This window comes from Neodiprion lecontei, chromosome 4 (assembly GCF_021901455.1).
Source record: "Neodiprion lecontei isolate iyNeoLeco1 chromosome 4, iyNeoLeco1.1, whole genome shotgun sequence".
In the NCBI taxonomy this organism is placed as follows: Eukaryota; Metazoa; Arthropoda; class Insecta; order Hymenoptera; family Diprionidae; genus Neodiprion; species Neodiprion lecontei.
In genome coordinates this window covers 35,592,407-35,604,875 of record NC_060263.1, presented here as the reverse complement: position 1 = coordinate 35,604,875, position 12,469 = coordinate 35,592,407, and the positions used below count along the sequence as shown (strand labels likewise).

The 12,469-nt window shown below is 43.7% G+C and overlaps 2 protein-coding genes across 4 annotated transcripts in view; both read left to right on the top strand.

The window, feature by feature from the left end:
- The window catches only part of LOC107222781 (flocculation protein FLO11), a 100,715-nt gene extending 90,902 nt beyond the window's left edge, over window positions 1-9,813 (top strand). For 2 of the 3 annotated variants that reach the window (XM_046736303.1, XM_046736305.1), the window contains 2 exons: window positions 2,046-2,214; window positions 3,119-9,813. In XM_046736303.1, coding sequence (XP_046592259.1) covers window positions 2,046-2,214; window positions 3,119-8,147 — 5,198 coding nt within the window. In that variant the 3' untranslated portion in view covers window positions 8,148-9,813. The remainder of the gene's footprint in view (window positions 1-2,045; window positions 2,215-3,118) is intronic. The other variant, XM_046736304.1, reaches the window with a different exon arrangement.
- Window positions 9,814-10,980: 1,167 nt separating this feature from the next.
- The window catches only part of LOC107222479 (polypyrimidine tract-binding protein 1), a 371,006-nt gene continuing 369,517 nt past the window's right edge, over window positions 10,981-12,469 (top strand). Inside the window, exon 1 of the mRNA XM_046738243.1 lies at window positions 10,981-11,345. Coding sequence (XP_046594199.1) covers window positions 11,338-11,345 — 8 coding nt within the window. The 5' untranslated portion in view covers window positions 10,981-11,337. The remainder of the gene's footprint in view (window positions 11,346-12,469) is intronic.

Sequence of the window (12,469 nt, the reverse complement as noted above, 5' to 3'; positions counted from 1 at the left end):
ATCCGTACCGAGACTATACGCTGAAATGTACGAACGCCTTGAACAACGTAACGGTTACGTAAGACGTGCGCACCATATTGCACCGCCTGTCGCTAGTCTTACATTTCACACACGTAGCTGCACTCCGTGCTTCGGTGGCGTCTGTGCATGGTCTGCACAGACTGCTTATTCTAGCATTTATGCGTTATAGCCACACGTAGCATCTAGTCACCGAGTTCATGCACGACCAATCTGCCAGATTTGGTCCACGAGATTTTGACCGTTCTGCATCTTGTCAAGATTTATTTGTACTGGAATAAACGGTTTCCGCTTCTACAAGCAAGAAGAATAGCTGAGATTAATTTTGCGCCAGTACACCTAATACCTACTAAAATGGACACGGTTGTTCCGAACGCTTCAATGCACACGATCTTTTCATTGCTGTACAGGCCATATTGCACTGATTAGATTTCGTTATTCAATCATATCGTAATCATTAGTTATGTTTATGGCGAATCTTCTATCACAAATACTTTATTCAGTTCTATACGGAACACTGTCACAGAGCAATGGATTCAACGGTTCATTAATGACGGCATTTGATTTTTTAAATAATTCAAGGGATTTAGACGGTTACTCAAACACCTATTGATGTTGAATGGGAAATTCGCGTAATTTTAATTATATTATGAAAACTCAGCGTGCGAATATCTTCGCGTGAGTGCAAACGAAACATTTTTCCAGGCTCAGTATTTCTTGCCCAATCTACGAGTCAAGTTCTTTTCCCTTTCGTCCACTGATCCGTTGGCTTAGAAAATAAGTACCAAACTTGTAAAAATGGCGGAGTGATCGGTGCAAGGCTGATAAATAAATCGCCGAAAGAGAAACAGTGTGCGAGTGGGAGATAGATGGTACAGGGTTTCACGCGAGTTTTGTTCCTTACGGTACTACAGTTGACCAACGTTTAAGAACGGTCGATTCAATCGGCGACATTAATCAATCACACGAGGCGTGACTGTGAGGAAAAACGTGGGTACGTCTCGCTCCGTATAATACCGTAAAAAATTCATCAGGGGTCTACGGCCCCTTCATCCTCACATTTCAATTTGCCGGTACGTCTTCGTTTTCACTCCACGAATTCCTCGGATTATCAATGAGCAAACTTCTGATCTACACATTCCATAGAAGAAAATAAAAATACCGCACAATAATTTAGCGCCCGGTGACGTTTATTTCATTTCGTATAAATGTATTTTATCGATACTGGTTTCCCGAATACTATCATGTGTTATACGGTTGAATTCACTTTCAGATGAAAAAAAAAGAGAAAGAATAACAAACTGTACGATATCTATCGGTAGATCCGTCGAGAGATAGGAGATGCTTGTGTAGTTTCGAGAGTGTTTTTTCAGGCAAGTGATGAAAGGTTTGGAAACTCATCTCACTAATACACGAAAAGAAATTTCTAACGATTTTTGTATAGGTTTCAAAACTGCTAGTCGGTAAGGCTTGATCGATACTATTGGCGAAACTCGAGTATATGAATAATTGGCATCGCGTTCACCAGTGCCATAAGATCGTATGAATAGTACCATATTCACATTGTACTAAACCATACCTACATTGTATTTTTTTCACCGCGTGATTTCCGGCTCGTGCATCGGCGCGCAGTTGAAAAGCACGGCTTTCATTTTAACATCGCATGAGATTCGCTACACATTCCTTATACTATGTAGGTACTAGGTACGATGGTGCCAATCATACGATCTTATAGCATTGGCGAATGCGATGCCAAATAATCATGTATTTCGTCTCTCCAATGGTATGGATCAAGCCGAGTAACTAGCAGTTTTGAAGTCGACGCAAGAATTGTCAGAATTTTCTCTCCGTGTGAGCAAATAAAAAAAAAAAAAAAAATCACTACATGCATTTGGCGGCACGAATCCTCATTGGTTGAAGACTGTTACCATAGAGCTAATTAATCCTACCGCTGCTTCATCAGTTATAAAGAAGATTTTCAACGTCCCTGTGTGAGCCCCTAATTAACGGTCGATTCTCACCGTAAGATTTGGTTTCAGACGAGATAATGGACATCAAGTTCTTGTGCCTTAATGGGACGGTGTTCGACCAGGAGACTCGAGTTTGCGAGCGAGTCGACGAGGTCGACTGCAGCAAGAGCGAGCGCTTCTACAACCTGAACCTTGAGCTCTATGGAAATAATGCCGTCACTCTGAGGTGAGTCAACCTTTCTTTTTGTCCCAACTCTCATTCTTTCCCCCAGTGATGTACGGTGTACAAACACGAAATGGGCGGATACGGTGTCGGTTCGACCGTCAAATCGTTCAAGTATCAATTCGTATCCCTCTTGTTATCCACCACGAACAATTATCGATTCGTGTTCAAGTAGCACGCGATGTGTTACGTCCAAGTACCGCCATGTAAACTGGTAGCTCAAGATTATGTCCATTTGGTTTTGAGGCGGTACAGGAATCTCGCCTGAAGTGAAATTGAACTTGCTTATACAGCCGAAGTACGTTCTTGTATCTAACGACAAGTGACACATCACTTTGAAGCGATCCGTCCGCGATGCTCTTCGGTTAATTAACTCGTCGATTTGCTGTGATGTCCGTACGAACTTGAGCGAACGGTTATTGAATTGAGTACAATTACAATGTAACGCAACTTTTGGTTCTGCCCGCTGTGTTGTTTGTCGGCTTATTCTTATTCCATCAATAGGCCTGTTGTATCGTGCGTTATAGGCACTTGACGAGGCATTAAATTCTCAACACCTTTCATGTGATTGATACGATGGGTGGGGCAACACGGTTCAATAGACGCGCTAAACACGGTTTCGATCTATCACGAGTCCTCTTAATTCTTCTTTCTTCTTCTATTATTTCTTTTGCTTGTTTTTCTTTTTATATCCTTAATTCGGCAATAGTTTTCGATTATCATGCTCGAGTTAGCCTGAGAGTTATGGGAAAGCGAAGGGCGCTCCTTCAGAACGGAGTCCTGACCTAACCGAACTCGTTGACCGAGTGAAAGTACCAAAAATTTTTTTTACAGCATAATAATAATAACAACATAGATTTGTAGCCTGATTATTGCGTAACTATGTGCTCCGTTTCTCACTTTCCAGCCTCCACGGGGTATCGGACGACGAAGGCGAGGCCACGGAATCCATTGACGATAATCAACTCCAGACGACGATTCATCCATCGACCAGCTCAACGACTACGACCACTCAGCGACCTACCATTCCTCCAGCGACTACACCATCGACTCTGTATCGCCAGCAGAACACCGTATATCCATCGCACTACCAAACTCCGACCGTGTACTCAACCTCGCAAACCAGCCAATCCAAATCACTGTACGACGACAAGAATTCCGGCTACAACCGTCATCAGTACATTTCGCACAACGGCGAACAGGCCAATAATCAGGCAACGTCCTTCCAACTCTTTAGTAATCATGGTATCGGTTCGAGTACCAATCCTCCTCAGGTGCATCAGGCGAGGTATGGAACGACGTCGGCACCTCAGATAATCCACAACAGTCCGTCTACTGTGGCACCTCTGTTCCACGGGATTTCTTCGACGATTCAAACACTGCTTAACAGCAACGCTAATAACCCGTCGTACATAAATCCGATATTCCATAACCACGGCGCGGTAAGTACTACCGAGCATTTCACGATCCATAGCAACAACCCGAGAGAAACCCAAGAGTATCACGATGATGGGGAACGAACGGAGGACCGCAGGCCGCTGGAGGCCATACAATCAACGAATCAAGGAAAGGTTAGCAAGCTCACTATATCGCCTGTACCCACGGATGATGATTCGCATGAATCGGACGAGAATTCGACTTCAAAGATATCATTGGATTTTCATCCTGCGCCGACTAGCACCGAGCAAACGGCAAGGTCTTTCTACCCAACACCGAGATCTTCCCCTAAGCCAGATTCTGACTCGACTCAAATCACTCGGCACATTCACTTGTCGCCATCTGCAGCGATTCCGCAATTGAGACCTCAGCAAATAACGATCAATTTACCACCGCCGGACATCCAACGAATCGTCCAAAATCCCTCGCCCCTTCTTCCTTCGCAGTCACGAGTCATTGTAACTGCGAAGGCCAGCGTCAGCGACGAGTCTGGACGTCCGTTGAATACCTCGGAACTGGTTACGCTCCCTCTGACAACTATACCGGCTAGCTATGACGACTACAAGGAAGGTGACGAGTCCTTCGACCCGTTTTACAGGGATGTGCCCAAGATTAGGCAGTCACGAAGCACCCGGCTAGCAAGGAGTTCACTGGAGGCGGCAGGGAAGGTGAGGTCTTTGAATCGGCGTAGGCAGGCGATTATTCGATTGAAGAGGGAAGTTTTGCAGGACCAAAGTGACTACGAAGAGGATGATGAACTGGCTCGTGATTATGAGTATCCCGTGATTGATGACTCCCGTGAATATGATGGCAATCATCCGTTACATACCGATTCTGAGGAGATCATGGACATAGCAACGATTAAGGCTAACTTTAAAAAGTTCAAAGCACTTTTATTAGGACATCGGGCATCAGCAGAAACATCAGCTGAGAAAAAGACCTCGAAGGAGCGCCCGAGTGATGTAAAGTCCAAGTCACCCAATGATGGTAAGAAAGATTCTGCCTTCCAGGTTTATAATATTGATGAAAAATCTGAAACGACCGGTAACAAGGAAACGAATGTACAAAGTGAGCCAGAAGAAATTAAAGCAAATGAGAATCTCAAGGATTCAGATAACAACGACAACGTGAACTACGACTTGATGCCTGTTGAGAAAACTGCAGATATAGAAGGAAAAGGTCATACCGAGATATCTCTCTCAGTCCCGAAAGAAATGAAAGCAGAGGAGCAGAGTGATACAGACTCATTGTTGGGTACGCAAAAAAAAGATGATCAGCCAGATGTCGAACTATCTTGCAAATCTGCATTTAGTAAGGAAAACAAAAAATGTGTTAACGAGTCTGCGGTGAGCAAAAATGATTCTGAAAAAAAAAATAATTTGGAAATAATCGAAACTGCAGTCGATGCTGGAAAGACAAAGACTGAAGAAGCGGTAAAATCTGGAAACGCGACAACCTCTGCAGTCTCAATAATAAAAAATGCGTCCGGACCTAAGTCTCCTACTACGATCGGTTCTGACGTCGACGAATATATTCATCCTGACATTAAAGAGGAAACGAAGGTATCAGACCTTGACGAACACGTCATTAAATCTGAATCTGTTCCAACACCTACGGAATCTAACGTCAAAGACATGGACTCCACAGAATATGAGACCCTAAAATCTGAAGTGAACACGGAAGAGCTGAATGTGCAGAAACTTGTTGAAGATACCGAAAAGTTATCTTCCTCTCACCATGAAGGAATTGTGCCGGATGCAATGCTTCGCGACGGAGATTTGCGAAATTCGGATGCGGCAATCATCAATAGTGATGCGGTCTCACACGTTGCTCCGGAAACAAAGTCCGTACCTTACTCTAACGAGACAAGAATTGAGGGGAAGAAAATAACGAGTTTTGAGAAATCTGAACCCAAGCCTGAGCTCAAGACTGATCAATCGCACATTGAGGCAGTACCACAAAAATTAATGGATATGTCCAACAATGAACAAGAATACCCTAAAAATTACAGTAAGACGTCGCAAGTACCATCCGATGTTAGGGTACCAGAAGCTGAAGTATCAAAGGTCGAGAAAGATCGTGAGGGTGAATCTGTTGACTCCAAAGGCAAAGAAGATCTTAAATCTGATGACGATTTCACCGCAAAGGAATCTCATCTCAGTAAAAACCACACAACTCAATTCGAACAATCCGAAGCAACCCCCAACGAGAATCAAGAGACTGAAAATAGCAAGTCAGTGGTGGCTGAGAATGTGAAACCGCAAGACTCAGCTGTAGAACAAAGTATTCCCCATAGCAAGGAGTACGAAGTCGAGGGTCAATTAACTGATGACGTGATCGATAAAGAGCTTAATTCTTCAGTTGTAAAAGTTGAATCTGCAGCAGAAATGAGAGATTCCCCAACCGACGAAGAGTCCGTGAAAGCATCAAACTCCGAGGAAGTAAAGGCATCAAACTTATCAAAGTTGAATCCGCAAGACTCAAAAGCAATTAAAGATGGCTTCTCAGACTTCAAATCAGAGAAGCCAAAGACTTCCACCTCAAATTCTCCGAAATCGGAAAACGAGACGTCGACCATCGATGACATGCGAGATGAACCAGCATCACGGTCATCGAAAGAAGTCGACTCTGAAGAAGAACCGGATAACAACTACTCCAAAAACATCATGAATGAAAGTAAAAATGAAGAAAAACTCGATGCCCAGAATGAAGAAATGCATGAAAAAACCTCAAAAGAAAGTACCACTGAAATAAAGGAATCGGAAACGACCCAGTCATCGGACTCTAGGGAAAAAACAGAAGATGAATGGATTGCTAGCAGGGACACTGATGATTACCCATCATCAGATACGCGCGGGGTTCATCGTTCTGCGGAAAAGTCATCGGAGTCACCGAACCAGATACCATGTGACGAGTCGGACTGCGAAAAGGCTACGTCATCTCAGAAGGCAAGCTACGAGGACTCAAGAGGCGAGACGGGGGAGTACGACGACTATACCTCTGACGAGTACAACTCTAGGTCTAGAGATTCGGAACCTTATAAAATGAGTAGCGAATACATTGGATCCCAAGAGCCGACGTCCAGGGACAGCTACTCGGACTATAACTCTGAGGAATATTCCACTTCGAATGAGGATGATGGGCCAGTCAGTGGCGAAGCGTACTCGATCGAAGATTCCAAGCCGACGTTATCGAGTGAAGATTACAGCACGGAGGGGGTCTTGAAGTTCACTGACGAGATACCCCATCTCAAGAAAAAACACTTGAAGCAGAAGATCGAGGAAGCGTCGAGCACCGCGGTCGGCTCCGAGGATTACGTTGACGACAATTACGAGCCTGAACACTACATCGAAAATTCGGCAGAAAACAATGAGTCCTCTTTCGACACTACCGAGGAAAAGGAACCCAAAGCCGTATCCGAGTCCTCCAGCGAACACGGACTAAACGACGAGGCTTCGGATAGTCGTCTCCCAACTACCTCGACTACCACTACTACTACGACCACGACGACCACCACGACTAGACCCGTTCCTCCAAGTCTCTTCAGGCCGCTTACTGCGAGGAAAAATTATAAGTACATTCCTCCAACGACTACTCCTAACCCGGTGGTAATCAAGCACAGATTTGGGCTTGTGAATCCGCGACCTGCGAAACCCATCAAGAGCTACAATGAACTTGCTCCAAGGCCTGTGATCAGGAAGAACCCACTGCTCTCGAGAAGAACATTCGGTACTGAAAGCACGACACGAAAGTCAACCAGCTTGGTGCGGCGAATCGACGACTTTGAAGACTCGTCTGAGATTATCTGGACGTCGACTGAGTACATTGACGAGGATGAAAGACCTCGAGAGAACAAACTAACTCGATCAGCAAACGACGTCTCTTTCAACGATACAATCGAAGCTTCATCTAACGACAAAGGGCAAGAGGGAACAACTGTTGGCCAGAAAGCCCCTGTCGCAGAATCTGTCACCCGAAGCAATAACGAGGCAAGTACGAATCCATCCGTTGGCATTGAGACGACCCTTGGTATCAACGCGGCGATCTTCTCGACTCCTTATCCGTTGCTGAAAGCAACGGAGAGCCCAAATTCAGCGGTGCAAGAGAGCGAGGATAGCGAAACTGACGGCGCTAAGTTGGTGCAAATAGACGAGCCAAGAACGGAGACGGTGAAAGTTATTGACGACGAATCATCGACGAGTTCGAATGTGAAGACCGAAACAACGACGGAAGAGAAGGGGTCGAAAATTCATACGAACCATCGGGATGAAGGATCGAAAGTTACTCAAGTTGCCTTTAGCTGCATCGATCGAGAACCGTATCGCTTTTACGGAGATCCGAGAGACTGCCGACTGTTTCATTACTGCTCCCCAGGATTCACTTCCAGGCAAATGCTAGACTTCCGGTTTGTCTGCGAGAATACGACCATGTTCGACGAGGAGACTCAGAGCTGTCGAGAGGACGTTGTCAACCCAAAATGTGCCAATAGAAAATGGTGAACAAGGCTGAGATTTTCCGTCACTCGACGCGTTATACGGGATTCTTGCAAGACACACACGTAGAACGATTTTTTTTTTCAGAACAATAAACGTTGATAGATAAAAGAATTAATTTTCTTCAAAGTGATTTATTGCTATGAAACTGAACTTCCGGTAGTTGGATAACATCGTTGATGTTATAAAAAAATCCTCAAGATAAAATCGTTCCACAGATTATTGTTTTCAATTGTTACGGTAGCGCTTTCGCATGGCCTGAGTTTGACCAAATGTAATGAAACGAAAACTTCCAAGCGTTCAACGGAAGGACCTACTATTTTAGTATTTAACATTGCAATTCGACTTTACCGTCCGAGATTGATTTTGGTGATTCGTGAATCCTCCAGATTATTAGCATATTTATATAAGATTTAGAAAACTATTCTTAAGTAATTGCCATAACAGTTTTTGTTGTTTTTTTTTCTCTAAATCTCAACGTCTGGATTCACACTTATTAAAATTAATGCATCGTTTCGATTCCCAGAAATGTTTGAGGAGAACAACATTCATTTGCGTTCCTTCGACTTTTAATATTTTTTTTCGGAATCGAAATTCGGAATGAAGTGTTTTATTTGCAAGGAAGCTCTCTCGTATATACTATGACAGATTTATAGACTATATAATAATTATAATAAGCTCGGTTTCGTCGCAACGCAAAGGTTTCCAACAGATTCTCCCTAGCATGGTTTCATCATTCCAATGGTTATACACTATAATTATAAGGAATGTTCGGTAACAAATATCGAATACTAGTAGGTAGATTTGTAATACGAAATTATAATTTTTCGTGATCATTTCATCGAGGTATGTATAAAAGTGTCTATGTATGTAAATGATCGGTGTACGAATAACAATATAAGAGTTGTACAATGTATGTATACGATTAAACAAAATACAATAACCTACGACGTAACTGTATTGGAACGTAGGATAATTAGGCAAAAGTAGATAATTGAATATCGTTAAAAAGTCGCTCCTATATATGTATTGCTCAAACTTACGGTCAACTAAAACGCACTTAGGCAAGTTGTACAGAGATTTTCTATTCACTAACAAGCATGTATGATTATGATATTTTAATGCCTAAATGAATTGGGTTAATCTAAGTTTTCCCTCGTATTTAGTGAAACACTGCGGTCACCGCGTCCCGCAGTCCAGCATACACGAATAAGCCACGTTATGCACATGAGAAAAATACTCGTATTCCTGTAAATAGATTTTAAGTTATATAATACGTGCCTCGCGTCGTCCGCATATCTTTCTATGGTTACTTTGTATTTTGGCGGTAAATAGATATAAATTACTTTTACGCTGGCGAATAGATATAAATATTCAATTACATAATATAGTGTACGATATTTCTTCTAAGTTTGATTGAAATTTGTATTAATGAAAAGTTGGATGCGACTTGACCCCGTCGGCCAACCCGAATCTGTTTCAAACCACGTTGCGACAAGATTAGCAAGTTTGGTTTATTATATACAATAAACTTTGAAGCGTGTTGATCTGATCGCAGTTAAAGATTATTTCAAACTACGAGACGCCATGTGTAACCAGATGTAGGTACAAGAAATTATACGACGAAGAGACCCTCTGTATTTTTTAAGGAATTATATCACGTTAATAGCAACAAAACGTTGCCCTCATAATTCAATTACTTCTTCCATACGGTCCCCCTTCCTATACTTCCTGTGCATTCCCTTGTCCTTGACTAAACCTATCAAGTTATAATTTTGGGATCGCTTTGTCTTCCCGAATTCTCAAGAACGCTGCGATTGATCGTGTAATACATCGTATGTTCTTCCCAACTTAGAATAACCTCACCATCAGAAACGCTTTGAGTCGACCAGGGACCGAGATAAGACTATTTTCAGAAGATCGACTCATATTTGCGTAGAGGCCGCTACTCATACGGCGTAGTAAAAGACTCACAATCAAGTACATCTGGAACGAAGAGTTTCGAAAAAGGATCAATTTTCGACGGGTAAGTAGGCTCAGGAATTTAAAAATCAAGGATTGTTAATTGAAAGTGTAAACAAATAAAGAAATCGATTGATCCGGTAGCTGCTCGAGCTATAAGGAGATAATCTAATTCTTCTTCTTATTCTAGAATTGTAATACGTGTAATAATGCATTGAAACGAATCAACTACTGATATTTTATTATTATGGTTTTTGTTGAGAAGAAGGGCCCTGGACACACCGCAATATTTTCACTGTGGACTAATGCGGTAATAAAAGTATCAACAGACATCTTGCGCATGCAGCAATGGGTGCAAGATTCTGGAATAATGAGAATGCATTAGATTATTTTCTCACCTCGAAAAACCGGTACCGTTCCATTCTATTTCCTTCTCGCTTCTTTATTTCGTCTACGTATTTTTGACGCGCGGAATTTTGCGGTTACGTCGGTACCCATTTTCGCGAGCTTCTTTTTACCGCCGACTGCGTGCGCTGCCGCGTCAATACGCGTCAGTAAGGGTGGATTGTCTTTACATTTTTAATCCAACGATTTGTACAACTGATAAAAGGAAGTCGAGCACGGAATTCAGTGCGGGCTGATCGTCGGTCGGTGTTGTCTATCGCTTGTCGATACAGTACCATCAGAGCAGTCGGCATCGGTAGAAATCTTGCCAGGTGTCGGTGCGACTGATTCAGGTGAGCGTCGTTTGTTTTTTCGGGAACTACAGCGGTGTTCGAGTGGGCGAGTGATTGGGAGCGAGGCGAACAGGTGTCGCCACGATGACGGAGGAGCGAAAACGGTCGGATAACGTGGGGCCACTGACAATCTCGTGTACGGCTAGGTAGTCGTGTGTCGGTCGTTGGGACTATTGTCGAATAAAAGTAAAGATAGCCGGTGATTTGGTGCCGATTTAAAGCCGGGTAAGTGCCCTAGTTGTAGAGTGACAGAGCGGCGGGTGTCGGGCGGATATTTCGGGGCGTAAACAGGCCGCGGTATCGTTGCCGGATCAGTTGTCTCGGTTTGACGGCTCGGAAAGGGATTTTCGCGTGGCAGCCATATTTTCGTCACATGCAACCTGTTGTTTTGAAAGCGTGGCGGAGTGAGTGCGCCTGCAGTGACTGATCGTCGTTCATTATCGCCACTCGACACCGAGGTATCGAGGAGAGCCTGGATTCCCACTCGCGTCCCCAGGATGAACGGGTAAGTAGATGAGAGAACAGGCGGGATATTCGTTCCGCCCGCTGCGATACCGACCCAACATAACCTCGCCAAGCTACGCTACGGTTCCCTATCGCTTCTCCACGTGTGGCTAATCCTCTCGCCGCTCCTGCGTATTCGGCGCGACACGGACTTCGTCTCGCGTCGAGTGTCGCTGTCGCCCCATGCGAATCGCCGGAATACTTGACCCCGCCGTCTCGCCCGTTATTGAAAGCCCTTCCCTTATCCCTCCCCTCCCGTCTCCTCCCCCCCCCCCCCCTTCTCCTCCTTTCATCCACTCTCCCTCCTCCTTTGCAGCGTCGCCGAATTGAATCAGTTGACGCAGCGCGCGTCGAAGTGGACCGCTAAGAGAGCCAAAGACTCTCTCGCTCTTCTCTTGGCATTTACGGATATTTGTATTAAGGATTAATCGAACGGCGGCGCGATTCAAGAGTTGCAAAACGGAGATAAACCGTTTCATCAATACCCAGCAGTGTTATTTGCGCCCAATGATCGTTAAGGGCATGTTCTGGTCGATTTCATCGTTGACGTATGTATACCTCCAAATATCGGAGCCCACGTGTCTGAAATGCAAAAATGGGCTTAACCGACCCATTCTATACACAGTTCTGAATTAAGAAACATTCCAATAGATTTTCAATTGACGCAGAAATATAGAAATGGCATGAATTATACGAATTTACTATTGCGATTTGGTAGAATCCGTACCGTTTCTTTATTTCTACGCCAAATGAAAATCTATTTTATTGTTTTTATTCAGAATTGTGTATAGATTGAGACTGTTGAGCCCTTTTACCCGTTTGAGATACGTGGGTTTCGATATTTGGAGATATATACGTCAACGTTGAAATCAACTAGACCACCTCCTTAACAAGAATAAGCGATATCTGCGATGTTAACGGAATAAGTCCCAGAGCGTTAGAATGGAAGAAAAAAATTCCGAAGTTTACAATTAGTCACTTCCAACGTTCTAATTACAAAATGTTTTCTCAAATTGTTGATGCGTAGTTTGTTCGATTCGAATTTGCTCGGAATCATTCCGCTTACACGATACGGATCATATTGTTTCATTCGAGATCATCATCATTGGCGCAAATAATATCGCC